At 42.3% G+C, this 22605-nt stretch overlaps 1 protein-coding gene across 1 annotated transcript in view; it reads right to left on the bottom strand.

The window, feature by feature from the left end:
- Window positions 1–253: 253 nt before the first annotated feature.
- The window catches only part of capn8.1 (calpain 8 gene 1), a 54724-nt gene continuing 32372 nt past the window's right edge, over window positions 254–22605 (bottom strand). The window contains exons 24-44 of the mRNA XM_031901756.1: window positions 21636–21708; window positions 21298–21416; window positions 19994–20127; window positions 18477–18645; window positions 18230–18313; window positions 18038–18123; window positions 17501–17575; window positions 16045–16205; window positions 15785–15960; window positions 15190–15201; window positions 14061–14272; window positions 13448–13484; window positions 12300–12362; window positions 11832–11889; window positions 10666–10815; window positions 10518–10582; window positions 9636–9704; window positions 9336–9414; window positions 8019–8135; window positions 4436–4494; window positions 254–462 (exon numbers count right to left, since the gene is read on the bottom strand). Coding sequence (XP_031757616.1) covers window positions 439–462; window positions 4436–4494; window positions 8019–8135; window positions 9336–9414; window positions 9636–9704; window positions 10518–10582; window positions 10666–10815; window positions 11832–11889; window positions 12300–12362; window positions 13448–13484; window positions 14061–14272; window positions 15190–15201; window positions 15785–15960; window positions 16045–16205; window positions 17501–17575; window positions 18038–18123; window positions 18230–18313; window positions 18477–18645; window positions 19994–20127; window positions 21298–21416; window positions 21636–21708 — 2022 coding nt within the window. The 3' untranslated portion in view covers window positions 254–438. The remainder of the gene's footprint in view (window positions 463–4435; window positions 4495–8018; window positions 8136–9335; window positions 9415–9635; window positions 9705–10517; window positions 10583–10665; window positions 10816–11831; window positions 11890–12299; window positions 12363–13447; window positions 13485–14060; window positions 14273–15189; window positions 15202–15784; window positions 15961–16044; window positions 16206–17500; window positions 17576–18037; window positions 18124–18229; window positions 18314–18476; window positions 18646–19993; window positions 20128–21297; window positions 21417–21635; window positions 21709–22605) is intronic.

The following is a 22605-nucleotide window of genomic DNA, read 5'->3' as shown; positions in this document are numbered from 1 at the left end:
TATATGTTATAATGGGGGTTACCAGTTGGATGGAGAATTAGCTCTCAGTTCATAGTGAGAGTAGTAATACCAGCAGATAAGAATAATAGAGATAGGAGTCACTATCTCTATTAAACTAAGAATTAAATGAATATGTAACCATTAGAGCTACGGCATAAGGGGCATATTCTCCCCTGGCATTAGTAAGAAGGTGGCCCAACATTATTACTTCTGGCTCCCATTTACTTGGCCAAAAATCAGCCCATAGTAATTCTCAGAGCAGATTTTTGCTGTTATAGTGCAAGTGAGGGCAATTGTTCTCTATATACAAGTGATCCTGCCCCCTGGGGGGGGGGAGTCTTCAGCCTCAGGCAGCCAATGGCAAGAAGCACCCCCTCTACATTTACATTTGGAATGCAGTTCCAGACCAACAGTAAAACGCCGGCGTAATGTTCCAGTTCAGATCAGTGTTGCACAGAGCCACTGGGGAGACAAAATGGAAGAAAGTGTTTGAGAGCAACATTAAATAGACTGCAAAATATACAGTCACAGATTGTGTCTGGCTCATTCCTGTGTTCAGACTCGGAGAGTTCCTGCTCATTAATTCAGTGCCTTCCGTTAGTAAACTTGCCCTGCTTGCCTTGTGTAAGGGGAATATAACACAACAGGAGGACTATGGGGAGGGAAAAGAAATATTTCTGTTGAGAAGGCGGTGCTGGGAGTTAGCAGCATAGATATAGGAAGAAATGAAAGTGAGGGTTGTATAGAGGGGCATAATAGATATGACTAGTGTATATGTTATTATAATAGATATGGCTAGTGTATATGTTATAATAGATATGGCTAGTGTATATGTTATAATAGATATGACTAGTGTATATGTTATAATAGATATGGCTAGTGTATATGTTATAATAGATATGACTAGTGTATATGTTATAATAGATATGACTAGTGTATATGTTATTATAATAGATATGGCTAGTGTATATGTTATAATAGATATGACTAGTGTATATGTTATTATAATAGATATGGCTAGTGTATATGTTATAATAGATATGGCTAGTGTATATGTTATAATAGATATGGCTAGTGTATACGTTATAATAGATATGGCTAGTGTATACGTTATAATAGATATGGCTAGTGTATATGTTATAATATATATGGCTAGTGTATATGTTATAATAGATATGGCTAGTGTATATGTTATAATATATATGGCTAGTGTATATGTTATTATAATAGATATGGCTAGTGTATATGTTATAATATATATGGCTAGTGTATATGTTATAATAGATATGGCTAGTGTATATGTTATTATAATAGATATGGCTAGTGTATATGTTATAATAGATATGGCTAGTGTATACGTTATAATAGATATGGCTAGTGTATATGTTATAATAGATATGGCTAGTGTATATGTTATAATAGATATGGCTAGTGTATACGTTATAATAGATATGGCTAGTGTATACGTTATAATAGATATGGCTAGTGTATACGTTATAATAGATATGGCTAGTGTATACGTTATAATAGATATGGCTAGTGTGTATGTTATAATAGATATGGCTAGTGTATATGTTATAATAGATATGGCTAGTGTATACGTTATAATAGATATGGCTAGTGTATACGTTATAATAGATATGGCTAGTGTATACGTTATAATAGATATGGCTAGTATATACGTTATAATAGATATGGCTAGTGTATATGTTATAATAGATATGGCTAGTGTATATGTTATTATAATAGATATGGCTAGTGTATATGTTATAATAGATATGGCTAGTGTATACGTTATAATAGATATGGCTAGTGTATATGTTATTATAATAGATATGGCTAGTGTATATGTTATAATAGATATGGCTAGTGTATATGTTATTATAATAGATATGGCTAGTGTATATGTTATTATAATAGATATGGCTAGTGTATATGTTATTATAATAGATATGGCTAGTGTATATGTTATAATAGATATGGCTAGTGTATATGTTATAATAGATATGGCTAGTGTATATGTTATTATAATAGATATGGCTAGTGTATATGTTATTATAATAGATATGGCTAGTGTATATGTTATAATAGATATGGCTAGTGTATATGTTATAATAGATATGGCTAGTGTATATGTTATTATAATAGATATGGCTAGTGTATATGTTATTATAATAGATATGGCTAGTGTATATGTTATTATAATAGATATGGCTAGTGTATATGTTATAATAGATATGGCTAGTGTATATGTTATTATAATAGATATGGCTAGTGTATATGTTATTATAATAGATATGGCTAGTGTATATGTTATAATAGATATGGCTAGTGTATATGTTATAATAGATATGGCTAGTGTATATGTTATTATAATAGATATGGCTAGTGTATATGTTATAATAGATATGGCTAGTGTATACGTTATAATAGATATGGTTAGTGTATATGTTATAATAGATATGGCTAGTGTATATGTTATAATAGATATGGCTAGTGTATATGTTATTATAATAGATATGGCTAGTGTATATGTTATAATAGATATGGCTAGTGTATACGTTATAATAGATATGGCTAGTGTATATGTTATTATAATTGATATGGCTAGTGTAAATGTTATAATAGATATGGCTAGTGTATATGTTATTATAATAGATATGGCTAGTGTATACGTTATAATAGATATGGCTAGTGTATATGTTATAATAGATATGGCTAGTGTATATGTTATAATAGATATGGCTAGTGTATATGTTATAATAGATATGGCTAGTGTATACGTTATAATAGATATGGCTAGTGTATACGTTATAATAGATATGGCTAGTGTATATGTTATAATAGATATGGCTAGTGTATATGTTACAATAAATAGATATGGCTAGTGTATATGTTACAATAAATAGATATGGCTAGTGTATATGTTATAATAGATATGGCTAGTGTATATGTTATAATAGATATGGCTAGTGTATATGTTACAATAAATAGATATGGCTAGTGTATATGTTATAATAGATATGGCTAGTGTATATGTTACAATAAATAGATATGGCTAGTGTATATGTTATAATAGATATGGCTAGTGTATATGTTATAATAGATATGGCTAGTGTATATGTTATAATAGATATGGCTAGTGTATATGTTACAATAAATAGATATGGCTAGTGTATATGTTATAATAGATATGGCTAGTGTATATGTTATAATAGATATGGCTAGTGTATATGTTATAATAGATATGGCTAGTGTATATGTTATAATAGATATGGCTAGTGTATATGTTATAATAGATATGGCTAGTGTATATGTTATAATAGATATGGCTAGTGTATATGTTATAATAGATATGGCTAGTGTATATGTTATAATAGATATGGCTAGTGTGTATGTTACTGATGGGATCCTTCCCCTCCCAGTACATTGTCAGGGATCCGGCAGTGATATCTGCACATAGATCTCTCCTGCCCTCAGGGATATCAGACAGAGCTGGAGATGACAAAGAGAAGACAGGAGTCTCTAAAGATTGTATCATTACACACACAGCTTCTCCGCTACACAAGTAGGGTCTGGTTTGCACAGGCAACACATTCATTATGTAGAATTAAAGGGTAAGTCTTTATCTCTCTGTGAGTGACGGCACAGCAATCTTTGCAGTCTGTGAGCATACCCCCCAACATTTGGGTAATGTAAAGAGGGACAGAAACCAACTGGTCACGCCCATGTTGTGACCACGCCCCTAAATACCACTCCCATTTTACAACATTTGGCAGGTTATGTAAAGTTTGAGTTTTGCTTTTCGTGTTATTACAGTTTTGCTAATGAAGGTGAACTTGCCCTTTAAGCTGCGAGTCTCACTTTCCCCAAGAGACCTGTTTAGCTTATTAGTTACAATTGTATCTCAATGCAGGGGGTGAGTATTCTGGGCTCTGCCAAAAGCTCCTTATCTAATTAAGTTTGAGAAACTTTGTATCTTTTTTGGTGTTTAGTGCAGGAGATCAAAGGGAAATCAGGGACTTTTCAGTAAGAATCCGGGACTGTGGGCCGAGCTGTTAATATTGGGACAGTTGGGGGGTCACTGTTGCACTGAGCCACTGGGGAGACGAAATGTGAGAAACTAGGAAAGCCCTGCAACAAGATTACTATTATATGTTATATGTCTGTTAATATTAGGTAGTCGACAAACTCCTGCAGGATTCTGTAGAGCTGAGCGCTTGGCTGAACCAAATCAGAACCCAAACTGTCATGTGAAGTAGCAGAAAACTGGAAAAAAAAATTGGGGTGAGGGGTATTTGACCCATTTGGTTGAATCTTTTGTGGAGGATTCATTATTCAGCTGAATCCAAAAATGATGGACTTGGGGCATACATAGAAACATACAAAAACATATTTGTCATTAAAATATTATTTCCTATGGGTAAAATCATACCTCTTGTAAATCCAGCTCAACGACCCCTCTCTTGCTCTTGTCCAATATCTCGAACATTTCTGTTGGAAATAGATACTCATTCAGCCTTATATACAGCACTAGTGATATACAGTACTAGTGATATACAGTACTAGTGATATACAGTACTAGTGATATACAACACTAGTGATATACAGTACTAGTGATATACAGTACTAGTGATATACAGTACTAGTGATATACGGTACTAGTGATATACGGTACTAGTGATATACGGTACTAGTGATATACAGCACTAGTGATATACAGCACTAGTGATATACAGTACTAGTGATATACAGTACTAGTGATATACAGCACTAGTGATATACAGCACTAGTGATATACAGCACTAGTGATATACAGCACTAGTGATATATAGTACTAGTGATATACAGCACTAGTGATATACAGCACTAGTGATATACAGCACTAGTGATATACAGCACTAGTGATATACAGCACTAGTGATATACAGCACTAGTGATATACAGTACTAGTGATATACAGTACTAGTGATATACAGCACTAGTGATATATAGTACTAGTGATATACAGCACTAGTGAAATACAGCACTAGTGATATACAGTACTAGTGATATACAGCACTAGTGATATACAGTACTAGTGATATACAGCACTAGTGATATACAGCACTAGTGATATACAGCACTAGTGATATACAGTACTAGTGATATACAGTACTAGTGATATACAGTACTAGTGATATACAGTACTAGTGATATACAGTACTAGCGATATACAGTACTAGCGATATACAGCACTAGTGATATACAGTACTAGTGATATACAGTACTAGTGATATACAGTACTAGCGATATACAGTACTAGCGATATACAGTACTAGCGATATACAGCACTAGTGATATACAGCACTAGTGATATACAGCACTAGTGATATACAGCACTAGTGATATACAGCACTAGTGATATACAGTACTAGTGATATACAGCACTAGTGATATATAGTACTAGTGATATACAGCACTAGTGAAATACAGCACTAGTGATATACAGTACTAGTGATATACAGCACTAGTGATATACAGTACTAGTGATATACAGCACTAGTGATATACAGCACTAGTGATATACAGCACTAGTGATATACAGTACTAGTGATATACAGTACTAGTGATATACAGTACTAGTGATATACAGTACTAGTGATATACAGTACTAGTGATATACAGCACTAGTGATATACAGCACTAGTGATATACAGCACTAGTGATATACAGTACTAGTGATATACAGTACTAGCGATATACAGTACTAGCGATATACAGTACTAGCGATATACAGTACTAGTGATATACAGTACTAGTGATATACAGTACTAGTGATATACAGTACTAGCGATATACAGTACTAGTGATATACAGTATGCAGTGCCCATAATGTGCCCCAGCCGGGGGCAGGCGCTGTGTATGGCTTTGTACTGAAAGTGTTACTATGGCATCAGAGGGAGAGGGGAAGGATTTTACACTGCCGGCCTTCAGGAAAGCTTAGAGCAAGGTACCCACATATGGAAATGATACACCCCAAACTTATTTGGCGTCCACATATCTACCTATCTGCTACCTAATTGTATATTATTTTTATTATGTCATGTTAGATTTGTGAAATGAATGCTTGCTTTGACATAGAGTAAGTCCTTTTTGCAAATGGTGGAAGAAATAATGAAAACGACTTCTGAAATCTGACATTCTACTGACCTTTAGTGGAACCCACCGTTCTACTGAATTTTAGTGGAACCCACCATTCTACTCACCTTTAGTGGAACTCACCGTTCTACTGACCTTTAGTGGAACCCACCGTTCTACTCACTTTTAGTGGAACCCACCGTTCTACTGACTTTTAGTGGAACCCACCATTCTACTCACCTTTAGTGGAACCCACCGTTCTACTGACCTTTAGTGGAGCCCACCATTCTACTCACCTTTAGTGGAACCCACCGTTCTACTGACCTTTAGTGGAGCCCGCCATTCTACTCACCTTTAGTGGAACCCACCGTTCTACTGACTTTTAGTGGAACCCACCATTCTACTCACCTTTAGTGGAACCCACCGTTCTACTGACCTTTAGTGGAACCCACCGTTCTACTCACTTTTAGTGGAACCCACCGTTCTACTGACCTTTAGTGGAACCCACCATTCTACTCACCTTTAGTGGAACCCACCGTTCTACTGACCTTTAGTGGAACCCACCGTTCTACTCACTTTTAGTGGAACCCACCGTTCTACTGACCTTTAGTGGAACCCACCGTTCTACTCACTTTTAGTGGAACTCACCGTTATACTGACCTTTAGTGGAACCCACCGTTCTACTCACTTTTAGTGGAACCCACCGTTCTACTGACCTTTAGTGGAACCCACCTTTCTACTGACCTTTAATGTAGCCCACCATTCTACTGACCTATAGTGGAACCCACCGTTATACTGACCTTTAGTGGAGCCCACCGTTCTACTGACCTTTAGTGGAGCCCACCGTTCTACTGACCTTTAGTGGAACCCACCGTTCTACTGACCTTTAGTGGAACCCACCGTTCTACTGACCTTTAGTGGAACCCACCGTTCTACTGACCTTCAGTGGAACCCACCGTTCTACTGACCTTCAGTGGAACCCACCGTTCTACTCACCTTTAGTGGAACCCACCGTTCTACTGACCTTTAGTGGAACCCACCGTTCTACTCACCTTTAGTGGAACCCACCGTTCTACTGACCTTTAGTGGAACCCACCATTCTACTGACCTTTAGTGGAACCCACCTTTCTACTGACCTTTAGTGGAACCCACCTTTCTACTGACCTTTAGTGGAACCCACCTTTCTACTGACCTTTAGTGGAACCCACCGTTCTACTGACCTTTAGTGGAACCCACCTTTCTACTGACCTTTAGTGGAACCCACCTTTCTACTGACCTTTAGTGGAACCCACCTTTCTACTGACCTTTAGTGGAACCCACCTTTCTACTGACCTTTAGTGGAACCCACCTTTCTACTCACCTTTAGTGGAATCCACCGTTCTACTGACCTTTAGTGGAACCCACCGTTCTACTGACCTTTAGTGGAACCCACCTTTCTACTGACCTTTAGTGGAACCCACCTTTCTACTGACCTTTAGTGGAACCCACCTTTCTACTGACCTTTAGTGGAACCCACCGTTCTACTGACCTTTAGTGGAACCCACCATTCTACTCACCTTTAGTGGAACCCACCGTTCTACTGACCTTTAGTGGAACCCACCATTCTACTGACCTTTAGTGGAACCCACCATTCTACTCACCTTTAGTGGAACCCACCATTCTACTCACCTTTAGTGGAACCCACCATTCTACTGAGCTTCAGGGGAACCCACCATTCTACTGACCTTTAGTGGAACCCACCATTCTACTGAGCTTCAGTGGAACCCACCATTCTACTGAGCTTCAGTGGAACCCACCATTCTACTGAGCTTCAGTGGAACCCCCCATTCTACTGACCTTTAGTACATTGCCCCTATGACCTCAGATCATGACAACAGGGCCCTATAAGAGCCACTTACTGAACAGGGTCTCCAGGCGCATCATACAGGCAATAAAGGCATCTAAGTTAATAGCCAGGTCCTCAGAGGCGTATCGCTTCACAATGCGCTGCTGGATCTTATTATTCAGAGTAAAACCTTTGAAAATAAAAACAATTGAGATTACAGTCTGCAAAATCAGGGTGTGAATTGGTCTCTTCTTTGTGACCCGAGAGGCATCGGTTTGTGGAAAGACAGAGGCTGCACAGAGAAGCCCTAAGTAATCTGCTGGTTCATTTTGTTTGTGGACAGGACAGTTTGGAACATCAACTGCATTTCATAAACACACAATCCATACACTGTATTTTATAGTGGTCAAATGTTCCTCACCTCAAAATATATTTTATGGCCACAAAATGAATTGTGTGGACTTTGTAGAAGAACTTTGCAGTGCTGAACTAATCACTTCTAATCGTCCCTCACAAACCCATTTTAGTGACACTCACACAGCGTTTTATATCACCCAATGATTTGTGCGGTAAACAAGGAGCGTCAGGGTTGCCATCCGTGTAGCACTATTGCCCTTGGGATTGGTGGCACAATCCTGTGCAAAGTACACAGTGCAGCACTTTTGGGCACAATAGACAAGTTTTAAAGTGGCACATTCCAATATAAACCCTGGCTTTGCTAACCTGTACTTCTATTGGCGCCCATCTGCCTCCCCCAAGCCCTTTGCTTAACCTTGTGTGTTTGGGCAATGTCATAGTAGGTTGGAGCACCAGGTTGTCCCCCCCCCTGTGCCTATCAAAACTTTGTGCTCCCCCAAGAGTGATGTCACTCAGGAAGCTGCTCTCCTTCAAGCCGTGCCAGGGACCCACAGGGGTTAGTAAGTTGTGGGCTGGGGGTAGGCAGGGGGCACTTATAGAAGAGAAGAGAACAATGTCAGGGTTTATATAGGCACAATGCATTTTTGTGTTAAATCATAGAATGCGTCACTGTCCCTTTATATGGGGTAATGTAGACTCAAATGTATGGATCAATCCATAACAACCACAAGACAAGGAATCAGTTCTACAGTAAATAAATACACTCAGCTAACAAGTAATGGCCATTCCTACCATGTTTATGACCAAGAACTGCCATGACCATGCCCAAAGCTCTACCAACCACACCTATGCCACTACTGCCCACTCCCTTGACACCATGAAATAAAGTCCAATTCGGAGAAAAATTGGGCAGTGGGCAGGTATGGGTAACTAATGGAAACCTGAGTGTCTTAGGCTAAATATGGTCACTGAGTCACAGGAATAGAACATATATGCAGGGATAAACCATGAAAATAATGACGTTGGGACTCACCTGCTTGTGGTAAAGCTGTTCTCAGCTCAAGAGCGTCTATGGTTCCAGAACGATCCGAGTCCGCCCTTAAATAGATTGTCTGGTAGGGAAAAGAAATTCTTTATATACCAAAGGGGATATCTGTGGTTATTGACTAAGGTGATGGAAATGTACATAGCTACCCCCCGCTATCACAGCCCCAGTGGAGCTTACAATCCCTATTCCCAAAACAAGCCCTTCTTGCCCCAAGGATATGATCATGGGTAAAGAAACCAGTGGTAAGTAATGAAGCCAAGTGGGGGGGGCATGTAACCTAATTACCATGTATTTCTGTATCTTCATCCAGAGAACTCGGAACTCCCGGAGGTTCAGTGTTTCTGTCCCATCCATCTTGTGTGAGTCAAGGGCAGTTTTAGAGTCTGGGTTCCATGTTCTGTCTGTTCTGATAGGCTATCTGTTTACTTGGTAGATTATTTGTATCCTCAGTGTGAAGATTTATACTGAAAGTTCTATAGATCAGGCTCTAAATGTGTAACAACTGTACTTCTAGCACTACGTTATTATACATATGATATGCAGTCTTTATTGTCCTTTGAAAAGGGCCACCTTGTAGGACACATACAGGTAAGTAATGTAAACAAAATACTTTGTAGGTATAGGATCTTTTTTTCCAAATGCTTTGGACCTGGGGTTCATCAGGTTGCCAAACAATTTATTTCTTTTTTTAACCAACATATGAATTTGGTAACACCAGTGCCACCTTCTGGTCAGTTTCTATAACTGTACAGTCAAAGAGATGTATCTTCAGAAGGAAACCAGAGAAGGGTTCTGATGTTGCTCTGCTTGTCTATTATAATCTGTTGTTCCATTACTTTGTGTCTGACCAGCTTTAGTAGGGATTTACCGCCTTATTTCAGGGGTCGGGAACCTTTTTGGCTGAGAGAGCCATTTACACCACATATTTTAAAATGTAATTCCGTGAGAGCCATACAATATGTTTGCCCGTGGATGCTGCGGGGCAAGGTAGGGTGGGTGCCAAGGATGCCGGATGCGAAAGATTTGGCAGTGAGCCAGATGCAGCCATCAAAAGAGCCACATCTGGCTCCTGAGCCATAGGATCCCTACCCCTGCCTTATTTTGTCCAAAATCTAACAAATATATCCCCTGGAGCACATGAAAGGTCCCTCATACTTTGAAGGATACATCCTGGAGGCTGATCATCTCCCTGCAAGTGCTAAGGGTAAATTTCTCCGATCTCAAGTCCGGCCCTGGGCAATAAACAGACACTTGTTACTGATAATGATACGAGTATGAATGATATGAGTTAATGGGCAGAGAAACTGAAACCGACTTGTGGGATGTGGCGCGGGGGGTGTTTCTAGTCGCTTTGAGCGCCGCGTTTCAGAGGAGCGCCCAATGTGGCACCAAAGTCCCTGAAAACAACTCCGTTTCTTGTGTAAGTGCTTGTCAGTTGCACGTGGCGTTTCTGGGCAACGATCACCTGATGAACAATCGCATGTGATTCAAATGAGAGCCAATGGGGCAGCTTTTAAAAATGGAGGCACCCAATCCATATGCAGCCCATATGCCATCGCCCTAATAGAAATCAATAGAAATTCTGTATGGATTTCATAACTTATTATAGAGTTCCCATCTATTTTTCCATTAAAAGAAAACTATACCCCCAAACACTGTAGGTCTCTATACAAATATACTGCATAAACAGCCCATATGTAAAACCCTGCTCCATCTAAATAAACCATTTTCATATAAATATACTTATTTAGCAGTATGTGCCATTGGGTAATCCTAAATAGGAAACTGCCATTTTAAGTACTAAAGGCCGCCCCCTGGGATCATAGGAGTCACAGTGCACACAAACAAGCCAAGGCACACATACATGCTAGGCCCCATCAGCCAATGAATGGGCAGAGTTCTGCCTTTTGCTCCCACACTACTTCCTGTTACAGTTAGAGCTGCATCACTTCCTGTCAGCTGATCTCTGAGGGAGCACACAGCCCATCACTAAATGGCGGCTCAAGGGAAAGGATGTAAAAGAGCAATATTTACTGATATATATATTCCAGTTTGGGGAGATTCTTTACTGATGCCCATGCCCATTCTCTGGCCACACAACTAGATTGTGAGGAGAGAGGGGGAAAGTGAGGAGGGCAGTGACAATCAAGAAAGTGCTGAATGGAAAGTGAAAGTAATTGTCTGCCCCACCTCTATGTCTAAGGCACGAAACGCAAAAGGCCATCCATGTATATTTGTGTATAACTAATGAAACTTTGGAATGCTTTTAACCTAAATTCAGTATTTTTAACTTAATTTGGTGGTGATCTGGAACAGTGCCAGGATGTTCACACATAACATTTTACGATTTACGTTTGAAGACCTATGCTCAGTATTCATGGCTCTATGACCCAATTAATAGTCAGAAATCTTTGCTCTGAGGTTGCCCGGGGGGGGGGGGGCATTTAGCAGGTAATACACTTGTGCTCTTGTGAGACTTACGGATTGATAGGAGCACATTGAGAATGCTTTGGAGATCTGTAGCATCAAGTTCTTCTTTCTGTAGGAGAAACATGATATACACTAAGGAATGTTCTGGGCACACAATAAGCTGTACCCCCATACTGTACTGTCTAAGGGAAACACTATGGCACCCCCTACCCATATGTATAAATACAAATATACAGAGAAGGAATGTTCTGGGCACACAATAAGCTGTACCCCCATACTGTACTGTCTAAGGGAAACACTATGGCACCCCCTACCCATATGTATAAATACAAATATACAGAGAAGGAATGTTCTGGGCACACAATAAGCTGTACCCCCATACTGTACTGTCTAAGGGAAACACTATGGCACCCCCCTACCCATATGTATAAATACAAATATACAGAGAAGGAATGTTCTGGGCACACAATAAGCTGTACCCACATAATGTACTGTCAGATTAGGGGAAAATGTTCTTACTTCTCCGGCAAACTCATAAAACATCTCCTTGAGTTCATCAGTGGCCCTTTTAGAAATCTGAGGCTAAAGGGAAAGAACAGATCAGAATAAAACAAGAGTTGGAATCAAGACAGGACCCAATGACATTTCCTGCCCTTGTTCGGAAGGTACCTTCTTTAATAAGTGACTTGACTGTGTGCAGAACAAAAACCCATCAGCATTCTATTGGCATTTAAAGCAGAGGCAGGGATGATTATTGCCATTATTGTTTCACCTTGGCAGAAACAAGAGCGCTTCTGCACCCCCCCCCCCCCCATTATTTTGGTTACTGCTCCTGGAGAAACTTAGTGCCTTTTATCACATTTAGGGGTTAATGCCCTATACATATTGATATCGGGCGAGTGCAGGGGGCCCCTGGTCTCTGTCTATATGTATTTTGTGGTCACAGCCTCACTGCACCCCCGCCTAAAGGTTTAAAGTTTAGTGGTTGTTGTATAGTGTAGATATATATAAATGTAGTATATTATTAAAAATAACTTCCCCTTGATTTTTTCAGTGGAGTTGAAAATAAACTGCATTAAAATTGTCCCACAGCTCCTGTAACAATATGACTAATTCACCAACTACCGTATATACTCGAGTATAAGCCGATCCGAGGTACCTAATTTTACCTAAGAAAACTGGAAAAACTTATTGACTCGAGTATAAGCCTAGGGTGGGAAATGCAGCAGCTACTGCTAAGTTTCAATAATCAAAATAAATACCAATACAATTACATTAATTGAGGCATCAGTGGGGTATATGTTTTTCAATATTTATTTCAAAGAAAAACAGTAAACTAGCTCTGTAAGCAGAGAAGAGGGTCAACAAAAACAATATGAGTACTACCCCACGCTCATTGCACATTGGCAAACTGGCAGCAGACCCGGTCCCGGAGGAGATGTAAGGGGGAATAAGTATTGCTAGTGGGAGCCTAGGCCAGGGCACTGGGGGGTCTGGTTGCGGGGGGCCTAATTTGCACACAAAGGAGAGAGGGTGCTAGTCTAGAGGGACCCATGGCACCCGACTCGAGTATAAGCCGAGGGTGACTTTTTCAGCACATTTTGGGTGCTGAAAAACTAGGCTTATACTCGAGTATATACAGTAATTCATGCAGCAGGAAGATTTACCTCATATGGATTTACTGTCACCACATTTCCGACTTCCCTGGAGAAAAAAAGGAAAAATTCTTGGAATACATATAAAGCAACAGTTATATATATATATACCAACAGTTAGCTCTATACATGTACCATATTTAGGGTTGCCAACTTTTTAATATGAATTTAACGGCCAATGGGGGGGGCGGAAATAAAAGGGACGGGTTGTGATGTAGGAGGGGGCGGGGACATGACGTCACGGACGTTGTGAGGAGGATCAGGGAAGGAGAAGACGGAAGAGAAAGGGTAAGTTTGGGGCGGGGTCTGGGCAGATTGAGGGTTAAGGGGGCTGGGCCAGGGGCTGAACGTCAGGATTTTACAAATTTACCGGCAGCTACATTGCTGGTATATTTCTAATACTGGCCCCGGCCTGGGCAGGTGTTGAACCATATTCCTCAGCATTGGCCATACTTGTGTCATCCAGCTTTAACTATTCAGCTATGGGAACTGCACTGCTTTTGGGGTAATGAAAAGGAATACAGTGCCAGCCCCATATCCACCATTTTGATACAGAATAGCCAGAGAGATCAGTGCACGCCAATCACATGTTCATGTAAAACCGCCGCTGCTTTCTGATACCTACAGAGATTTGGCCTCCTTTTCTGAGAAGATTCGAAGGCAGAAGTCGCCATTTTGGAAAGGCTCAAAGGTGGTTGGGACGATGAGATAATCCCCGACTGGCAGATAGAAGCGCTGGGAGACCTCCCGTATGTTTATATAGGCGTCAGATCGAGCCACTGTTCGAGACCTTTGGAAGAATTCCCTGCTGAAGTTGCTATCAGTGTGGCCTCGAAGCTAAATATACATATAAACAGACAAAGCAGAAGGATTTGAAGAAAACAGAGTACAGACATTTCATTATAAAAATAACATTTTAGCTCATGAGTGTGGGTGAAGAACGGTCTCTTAGGGAAAACTGCCTTTGTGCATAATAATAAAGTTACCCCTCCATTAAAATCTTTTCTTTGCCCCTGGAATGTGTATGCTGAGTTGGTACTGGCCGAATGAAAGAGTTAAGCACCCCTATCAGTTTCAGAGTGTGCCGCTCCTATTTTCACATATTACTGCTATAGAGACACGGCCAGTGTCGGACCGGGACCCCAGGGGCCACCAGAAATCCTTAGAGCCTAGGCCCACTCTCCAAGCTATAGTTCCTCCTTTCCTCACTCATAGTAACATAGTAAGTTAGGTTGAAAAAAGACGTACGTCCATCACGTTCAACCATAATAACCTGCCTAACTGCCAGTTGATCCAGAGGAAGGCAAAATCTGAAGCCTCTCTAATTTGCCTCTAAGGGGGAAAAATTTCCTTCCTGACTCCAAGATGGCAATCGGACCAGTCCCTGGGGCAACTTGTACTAAGAGCTCTCTCTTTATTTACACGCTAGCATCTATCCTTCCATCTATTTCTCCTATTTCTTCCCATTCAGAAATAGCAAATGGCCATGAAGCAGGCCAAATGGTCAGGAGCAGGAGGGCCACTGACACCTGGGCCCCCCGGGAGTTTTCCTGGTATCCTGGTGGGCCAGTCCGACACTGGACACGACTGTATGTCCAGAGAGGGGCGCCACCTAAGGTTAGTGCTGGGAGTGCGGCCTCCATTGTGTATAGGGTTCTTTATATACATTTAATGATGCCAGGCTAATCCATTTTATTGTAAAGGCATAACAGTGAATGGTTTGTCCTGCCCATGTGACCTCAGGAAGGCGGTACCTGATCAGGGATCTGAAAAACAGGAAAAGAACAATAATTAAGTCAAACCAGAACCAGCCAAACCCACAGCTCAATAACAACAAGAAACACAAGTAGCAGAAATCTGCTGTATGTTATTTCTCAGAAGAATTTAAGCACAGACTTATATTAAAGGGAAACTATACCCCAAACAATGTCGGACTCTATAAAAATATACTGCATAAACAGCTCATAAGTAAAACCCTGCTTCATTTAAATAAACCATTTTCATATAAATATACTTATTTAGCAGTATGTGCCATTGGGTAATCCTAAATAGGAAACTGCCATTTTATGTACTAAGCCCCGCCCCCTGGGATCATAGGAGTCACAGTGCACACAAACAAGCCAAGGCACACATACATGCTAGGCCCCATCAGCCAATGAATGGGCAGAGTTCTGCCTTTTGCTCCCACACTACTTCCTGTTACAGTTAGAGCTGCATCACTTCCTGTCAGCTGATCTCTGAGGGAGCACACAGCCCATCACGCAATGGTTTAAATGAGAGCTCATCATTTTTGTCTTTTTGAATATACAGTTTAAAAAAAAGACCTGTGAGAATAAAGAAAACAAATACCCTAAATATGGAGAAGCCGATGCTAAGCAAATCCTCCCCCATCTTTCTGTTCCGTCTGCGGTTCTTCTGCATCAGCCCCACAATGACTGTACAGCAGGGCTCATTATCCGACCCCTTGTGGCCCCAATCCGGCGTATCCAGTTTAATGCGAAACTGTGGGTTTGTCCAGAATGTTTCTGTGTCGATAAAAGTGTTTTATTGAGTAACAAGGACCAGTCTGGGCTTTTGTTATGTCTTCAGCTTCCATAAGGGAACATTACCTGGGTATTTGGGGCAGCCGCCGGCAGTAGACCCCCGTGCCCAGCTCCCATTGTACAGGGTTATGTTCCATTTATGCTGCTCGGTGCTGGTGAGTGTGTCGGGGGACAGGTTACAGATCTCCAGGCGGGAATACTCTCGGAGAAAGTCAGAAAACGCCATCCTGCGCACAAACATAGAGAATTGAGAGTAATGAAAAGCACTCAATAGTAAGAAATCCAAGTCCGGCTTGGGACTCCTCCAGTTACATGGGAGTAGGAGAAACAATAGGTTAGCTGAAAGCAGTTCTAATGTGTAGCGCTGGCTGAAAGCTCAGACTCAGGCACACTTTACTGCTGCGCTGCAAGTTGGAGTGATACCCCCCCCCCTCACCCCCAGCAGCCGATCAGCAGAACAATGGGAAGGGAGCAAGATAGCAGCTCCCAGTAGGTATCAGAATAGCACTCAATAGTAAGAAATCCAAGTCCGGCTTGGGACTCCTCCAGTTACATGGGAGTAGGAGAAACAATAGGTTAGCTGAAAGCAGTTCTAATGTGTAGCGCTGGCTGAAAGCTCAGACTCAGGCACAAGGCACTGAGATGGCACCTACACACCAATATTACAGCTACAAATACATTTGTTGGTTGAAGAATAAAAGGTTAAATGGCAGAGGGAATTATTTGCTGTGTAACAGTGTCATTTAGAAATAAAAAGTGCCCCATAAATATCATGACAGTAAAATCTCAGATGCTACCTTATGGAGCACTAAAACATTATTTTGTCTAGTCCTGCACTTAAGGGCAAATGCCCATATCTAGTGCACTCTTGCCTTCCAATATGTGCCTGTATGTTACCCAACCACTTGCCCTAATATACCCCCTGACCCTACATACAATTACTGAGATGATGATCATGGTCCCTAAGTGTTTGGCCTTATTTGGACCCCTTGATGATGGCTCTAACCTCATAGGATAAAGACACACAGAGCTACTTAGTAGCAGCTACTTGTCACGGCTACTAAACTCCAGAAAATCCCCTGCCATAGACAATACTGAGAATTGCCTCTGCTAAAACAGACAATTATCAGTAAATGATCAGCATTGTCTATTTTAGTAGAGGCGACAAGTAGCTGCTACTAGTAGCTCCGTGTGTCTTCACCCTTAGGAAGCACATATGAAGGTCAAATACTCACACTTTACAGTTACATAAAGAAACTGTTATGTAGCATTAGAAAGATGGGTTATGTGGCAAAACTGGGACATTTAAGCAAAGCTGAACAGGGGAACAATTCTGGGATAACTGGGACCTATGGAAACCCTAACCAATAGCCCAACTGCAACTGTTAGCCTGAGCCAATCCTCAAAAAGAGTAGAAATTCCTACCGACTTTCCTACATTTAATATTAAATATTATACGTATATTTATTATCATTCTGTGGAGCAGTACTGTATGCAGTTGGGGGTTATTTTCTGTACTTACCAAAATTCTCCATCGTCAGACTGTTTATCCAGAGCTGCCTTCACCTTAGGATCAATATAATTCCACTCTGGAGCACTGGAAGGAAAGTCAAAGTACGGAATGTGAATTATTTAAATATAATGGAGTCTGTGGAAGATGGTCTGTAATTTGGAGCTTTCTGGATAACGGGTTTCTGGGTAACGGGTCCTATATCTGTATCCAGGGGTGGGCCAAGCCGACCGGGCGCCCTAGGCAACCCGGTCGGCCAACTCCGCCCACCTCCCCGCCCCCCCCCGAATGGCGCATGGGCGCCAAAGCACAGGAGGCGGTGCAGGGGGGGGGGGCGATTAGATCGGCAATGACAAAGTAGCACTAGGGGTAGGCAGGAGAGCCCCTCAATCGTTGCGCCCTAGGCAGCTGCCTCTTCTGCCTACCCCTAGTTCCGGCCCTGTCTGTATCTAAGTTATCTTTTTCATGCAACCCTGCAGGATCCCATTGAAGAAAAACGTTCTACACAGGTACAATTAGAAACCAGCCTCCATAATTTGCCAGACTCACTAATCACTCCAAGGTCCGGTCCATTCTACTTCTCCCCAGGGATTTCTCACTCGGATCAGCTTCTCCCGGCGCCCTCGGTATAACACCTGTGAGCCAATTACAATGCTTATTATTCAGCAGTCTAACCAATGAGAACAAGCCATATATTATCCCACTGTCAGGACAACGTTGCAGCCAATGTGTTGCGTTTACCTCCTCGGCGCCCGTCACTGAATACGCGTGCCCCTTAACCAGCTTTCTGCTTGTCTCGGCTTCAGTGTCATTTGAATTAGAAATCTGTGTGAGGAATATGAGAAGGTGGTGTCTACTAACGGCTTCCATATTGCTGTGGGGGCTGCACCGTAGGGAAGGGGAGTCAATATGAAATACCTACAGCCAAACTAATGGCTTGGAAGGGTCGAGGCCTACTGACCACTCATAAGACTTAGGGCCAACTCACGTCAATAGAGCAGCCAAGCAGTGATTCAGCCCTAAGGGCTTTTTGGATGATCTGGAATAAATCAGACGGAGCCGCGTTCAGTTCGTACACCTCGGCGATACCTCCGGTAAAGTCTTCAAATCCCTCTATGGTCAAACCGCCAGTCAGAGCCTCGTAGGAGCCGTTCAACCTGTGCATCAGCAAGGGCACAAATAAACATCCAATTCCTTAGGCCTATTCGGGTCTCAACTATTTGGTTTTCAGCCTTGTGAAACCTGAACAATAATCTGGACAATAACTGAAAAACATTTTTTTAAACATGGTTTAGTTATCATCAGTAGCGACGAGCGAATTTTTTTCACCAGACACGGATTCGCAGCGAATTTCCGCATTTCACCATTGGCAAATTGTTTCATGAAACTTCCGTGAGAATTCGCCACGGAAAAATTTGGCGCACAGAATTTTTTTTGTTGCGTGTCAAATTGGGCGCAGTCGCTGCAAAAAGGGTGCGGTCATGTAACAAAAAGACGTGGTCGCGTCAAAAGAGGGCGTGGTCGTGTCAAATTGGGTGCGGTTGCATCAAAAAAGCACGGGTGACAAAAAAATAGATGCGAACGACAAAGACGCGGTCAACAAAAAAATCATTCGCAAATTTTTTGCCGGTTTGCAAATTTTCTTGCAGTTTCACGATTTTTTGGTCGAAGGTAAACGGGACAGATTCGCTCATCGCTAATCAATTAATCTCTTGTTATCACAGAAAGAAAAAGCAAACGGCAGGGCTTTCTGGATAACTGGTATAACAGAACCCATAGAACTAAAGGATTGGACTCATCAGGCAGAATAAAGACAGAACTAGGGGGGCTGCCAATCATCTGGTTTTGAGCCGGACATCCCAGTTTTCCATTAAAAAAAACTGAACAGAATTCTAGCCAATAGTAAGTGATGCAGTAACCGCACCCTGGCTTCATAACCCCGCCCAACGAACCTGCCCCTGATGTCATCATGCCTACCCCTAGCTCTACTGCCCCACCCTCCATACCATCAGCCCCGCCCCCTTTGTTCGGGTTTAGCCACTGGCAAAAGTCACAACTCTATACTCCCTATGTTCCCTATTCAGCATGCAGGCTTAACAAGTCACAATTCTGTATGGGCGATTAATAATTTTGCTTAAAATGTACTACTGTATGTGTATAGCAACACAGGGTCGGCCTGGGCCGCCGGGCGATGGGGTCAGACAGGTGGTGGGGGCCCCCGAGGGGGGTGTGAAGGCCACAGCAGGGTCTCCTTGGCTCCTAGCCCAACCCTGTAGCGGGGGAGAAGGGCTGCTGTTCCCTATAACGCAGGCATACTAACTTGTTATTGGTTAAAGCTGCATGCATACTTAATAGAGAGTAGTCAGTATCTAAAGGGATAAGGCAAGGAGGAAAAGATGTTTGAGACCTTATAGCACCCAATATAATACGGCCTTTTCTTTATCTGCTATGAACAGCAGATTTTCCCCAGTGGGGTTCTAGTTGGATCTGGATGCCGGTGCTTACTTTGCGTAGGCCTTCTCTAGCAGAGCGCTCCAGAATTCGTCCCCTTCAGCCGAGTGTACAAACACCAGGTTCCCATCCTTCATAGGCAGCCGGTCATCCACCACCACGTCCACCCACTCTCCGTACTGCCAGAACTGGGGGAAAAACAGTATATGGTTTCAGATCTTTTACTTTGTCCACCAACAGGCATTCTGTGAACACAAAATTATGTTTGTCCACACAGAATACATTCTATAGTTACAAGTTTTGTCCATTTTTGTCCCATAAAGCATATTACAGTGACAAAAAGGATGTTGCTAGCAGAAAGTTAATTCTGTGATCATACAGATAATGTTTTGTTTGTTACAAAATGGATTTCCACGGCACAAAGTTTATTTTGCAAACACAAAAAGTCTACTGACAAAATGTTTTTTTGCTTGGCATTAGGAATTTTGTTTGGATCCATGGAAAAACATATGAATAAGTGCTTAGGTGTTTTAATACATAGTTGGAATGAGGTCCCTGCCCCAGAGAGTGTACAATCTATTAAAGAGCTTACGATCTATTATTAATCTATTAAGTACAGGGTCGGACTGGGCCGGCGGGACACCAGAAAAAAACCCAGTGGGCCCCCCTCTCCTGACACGCGAGTATTTGCGCTCAGGGGAGTGGGGGCTAGGGGGTTTGTGGGGACCATGGTGGGGGTCCCTTTGGGTGCTGCACCCCCCCAAAAAAACACATGATTCAGTCATCAATCAGATTTTGTACCTACAAAAAGAGTATTTGTGTTCACTGTGTTCACTGGATTATAAAAGTATTAGTTTTGTAGCAAAGATAATTTGGTTCCTACCATATACGTTTTGTGCTAAGAAAGTTTATATTGTGGCTTCAACATTAATTTTGCCCCCACATAATTACTTTTGTGCTGACAAAATAAATTTCCTGATGACAAAAATAATTTTTGTGCTAACAATATTTATTTTTGACCATGGAATATACCAGGGGTTTCCAACCTTTTTAGCCCCGCTGCCCGGTAGGAGGCACAAAATCTTTTACACGGACCGAGGGGGGCGCGGCGCGGCGCGTAATATATGCAACGCGCTGGGGGGGAGGGGGCGCTGCGGCCCACTGCCATGCCGTCCGCGGCCCGGAACTGGTCCGCGGCCCGGCGGTTGGGGACCCCTGGAATATACTGTATCTTGCAGCCACATAAAAACAGCATTCTGTAGCCCTACCCTAAAAGAAGCCCTGGTGGTATCTGTGCTCCCTCCCCTACACAAACCATATGTTCTACTGGCCCTTTAACTACATGATCGTCCCATTACCTGGAAGTGGAAGATCCCAGCGTAGCCCTTCTGGAAACTTTGGTTCTCTGGAACCACCTGGGCTACAAGGTCTGGATCCAGTGTAAGAGATGCGATGGCCGCCAGGAGCCAGCAGTCCCCTGCACACAATAACAAATAAGGAAACTCATGGGTTAAAGGGGAACTTCACCTTTAATTTAACTTTTACTAAATTACATTTATTAAATTTTTTTTTTTTTCATTAAGGCCATCTCCCATTCATATTCCAGTCTCTCATTCAAACCACTCCCTGGTTGCTAAGGTAATTTGAACCCTAGCAACCAGGTACAATAGGGAACTGATCCCCTGATTCCCCTTACCAAGTGTCCCCTGACGGATGTCTCCACGCGTTGCTCCATCTACAATAAACTGGGGGCCGTTGGGGCAAATCTCCTGGGAACAAAAAATGTGAATGTTCCCATTACTTGTGCAGCTGTTCCTGTGTGTTTAACCCATAATACTGTATGTGTGCGATCATTATACCCAAACTGCGCCTCCTGATACTGCGCTACTCACTGAGTACTGGATTTCTCTCAGCGCAAAGTGGGGCACAAACATTCCTAGAATAACCACACTAAGGGGTACACTCTTTGCACTTGTGCCCCCCCGGATTCAACATTGACCCTAATAAGCGTGTTGGTAGGAGTCTCCCTTCCCAGAGGCTATTATCCCCCCACTGCTACTATAGGCACCATCTCTCCCTACTATACCTGCTATCCCACAGCCCCAGTCCCTTCCCAGAGGCTATTATCCCCCCACTGCTACTATAGGCACCATCTCTCCCTACTATACCTGCTATCCCACAGCCCCAGTCCCTTCCCAGAGGCTATTATCCCACTGCTACTATAGGCACCATCTCTCCCTACTATACCTGCTATCCCACAGCCCCAGTCCCTTCCCAGAGGCTATTATCCCACTGCTACTATAGGCACCATCTCTCCCTACTATACCTGCTATCCCACAGCCCCAGTCCCTTCCCAGAGGCTATTATCCCCCCACTGCTACTATAGGCACCATCTCTCCCTACTGTACCTGCTATCCCACAGCCCCAGTCCCTTCCCAGAGGCTATTATCCCCCCACTGCTACTATAGGCACCATCTCTCCCTACTATACCTGCTATCCCACAGCCCCAGTCCCTTCCCAGAGGCTATTATCCCCCCACTGCTACTATAGGCACCATCTCTCCCTACTATACCTGCTATCCCACAGCCCCAGTCCCTTCCCAGAGGCTATTATCCCCCCACTGCTACTATAGGCACCATCTCTCCCTACTATACCTGCTATCCCAC

Source organism: Xenopus tropicalis, chromosome 5 (assembly GCF_000004195.4).
Source record: "Xenopus tropicalis strain Nigerian chromosome 5, UCB_Xtro_10.0, whole genome shotgun sequence".
Classification (NCBI taxonomy): Eukaryota; Metazoa; Chordata; class Amphibia; order Anura; family Pipidae; genus Xenopus; species Xenopus tropicalis.
This window is presented reverse-complemented; position numbering and strand designations above follow the sequence as displayed.